At 38.9% G+C, this 1,839-nt stretch overlaps 1 protein-coding gene across 4 annotated transcripts in view; it reads right to left on the bottom strand.

The window, feature by feature from the left end:
- The window catches only part of LOC109473855 (alpha-N-acetylgalactosaminide alpha-2,6-sialyltransferase 2-like), a 22,060-nt gene that overhangs the window by 10,997 nt on the left and 9,224 nt on the right, over positions 1-1,839 (bottom strand). For 2 of the 4 annotated variants that reach the window (XM_019773995.1, XM_019773978.1), the window contains exon 6: positions 1,183-1,292. The exons of the other annotated variants lie outside the window; for them this stretch is intronic. In XM_019773995.1, coding sequence (XP_019629554.1) covers positions 1,183-1,292 — 110 coding nt within the window. The remainder of the gene's footprint in view (positions 1-1,182; positions 1,293-1,839) is intronic. 4 annotated transcript variants of the gene reach the window in all.

Genomic DNA, 1,839 nt, shown 5'->3' with positions numbered 1-1,839 from the left:
GGGGGGGGGGCTAACACGGGTGACGACGCATCTGTATAATCTGCGGCAAACTGTTTCAGGGTGTTCTGTACCATAAAAATAGTACAGAGATTCTTTTGTTCTTTAGACCAAATTGATTATTAAAAAGAGTGAAGAATACGCATGTTAATTTCTCTAGAACGATGTACCTCTGACGAAGACATGAGATCTCCGACCTCTAGTTTCAGCATGTTTTCATCTGACCATGTTGCCACTCTTTCTAAGTCTGTTTTGGTTTCTGTTCTAATGTCCTCTGATGTGTGTCCTCGTGTGTGAATCGTGCTATCATCAGCATATTGGTCTAATGACCCATTTTGTACCGCCTCTGGCATGTCGTTTACGTAGATGTTATACAGTTGCGGACCTAAGCAGCTACCCTGTGGTACCCCGCAGTGTAGGGTGTTCTGATTGCTGTAGGCTCCATTCGTGTAAACTTGCCATTTGCGGTTTGTTAGGTACGATTCAGTCCAATCCTAAATATATTAATGTACGCAATGCGCTATACACTAGACTATCAGATTCTTTCCCAGCATTCACCGCAATGAACTTAGAAAGAAAATTTCAATACATATTGACTTGTGACAACCCCTACATGCTATACATAGGGATACATATTAAATACTGTGTGGGTATTAGAAACTCCTTCAACGATTGTATAAGTTGATACCTATCTACCCATGCCACTTTTGTATTAGATTAGCTTTATGAAAATGTAGTTGACATGTACTTGCTTAAGTTAGTAGATGCCATACTTTGTACACTTTCCAATTGTTGCGCAATAAAGTTATATATTTTATCCCTGGAGACCAGACCAAAACCCAAGGCCCAAAACGTATGTTTTTTGGTCTTATTCCCTGAAATTTGGTATGGAGATGTATAGGGAATATACAGACAGGACATTTGGTATGCCCGCCCTTAAACATTCCCACAGAACTTTATTCATGTTATTGGCAGACCCTGTGTACTTTAAATGATGTATTTTGGGGAAGAGGTTGGGAAGAAAAGTCCATTTTGCACGGGGGTGTTTATGGAAGAGTCCATTGTTGCAGGGAGTAAATTCAGAATGTTCATTTTTTGGAGTGGGGTCCATCTGTAGTCATTTTTTCTTATTAGTGTGATACAAATTTCAGGACGTTATGATATAAAAGGGATGCACATACATACTCGTGCACCTTGCTTCTGTCTCTTCCTGACTTTACTGGCTTCCAACTGATGGCGGCGTCAAAGTACACGTAGTCTCTTCTACCGTGGGAAATGGAGGTATACACCGTATCCTGAAGACGTGGAGAAATGTTGAGATGTATCACGAGATTCTCCATGTTACTCATGTTCGCCACTCACTACTGTGATGCAGATGATTTTACAAAACTGTCAAATCTAAATACTTGGTAGAAAAATATCCACATATAATGATTTTGATAAACGATCCGCCAATCTATTATAAACTGCCTAAGAAATGTAATAAGATAGTTTAATTTTGTAGTATTGTTGTATTACTGCCACACATTGTACCATGTACGATTGTCAAGCAATAAAGTTCATCCATTCATTCATTTAAAGAAGGAAGCAAACCTCACTACCTAGTATTTTATAAGTTAATCAGACAGTGGCTGTATGTTCTCTATTGCTTTACTTTACCTCTCTGACCCTGTACAAGCAATTAGCCTCCGGCATATGGTTGTGCAAATAGAGAATTATCTAAGAGATAAAAGCCATTTGCGGCTATTCCTTGCCTGGGGTGGATTAACGATTAAATATTGAGTCAACGGGACAGCAATTTTAGATAAAACAATAAAAACAGCTGTGCAATAGATTAAACCA

Source organism: Branchiostoma belcheri, unplaced genomic scaffold (genome assembly GCF_001625305.1).
Source record: "Branchiostoma belcheri isolate BF01 breed outbred unplaced genomic scaffold, Haploidv18h27 scaffold100, whole genome shotgun sequence".
Taxonomy (NCBI): domain Eukaryota; kingdom Metazoa; phylum Chordata; class Leptocardii; order Amphioxiformes; family Branchiostomatidae; genus Branchiostoma; species Branchiostoma belcheri.
This window is presented reverse-complemented; position numbering and strand designations above follow the sequence as displayed.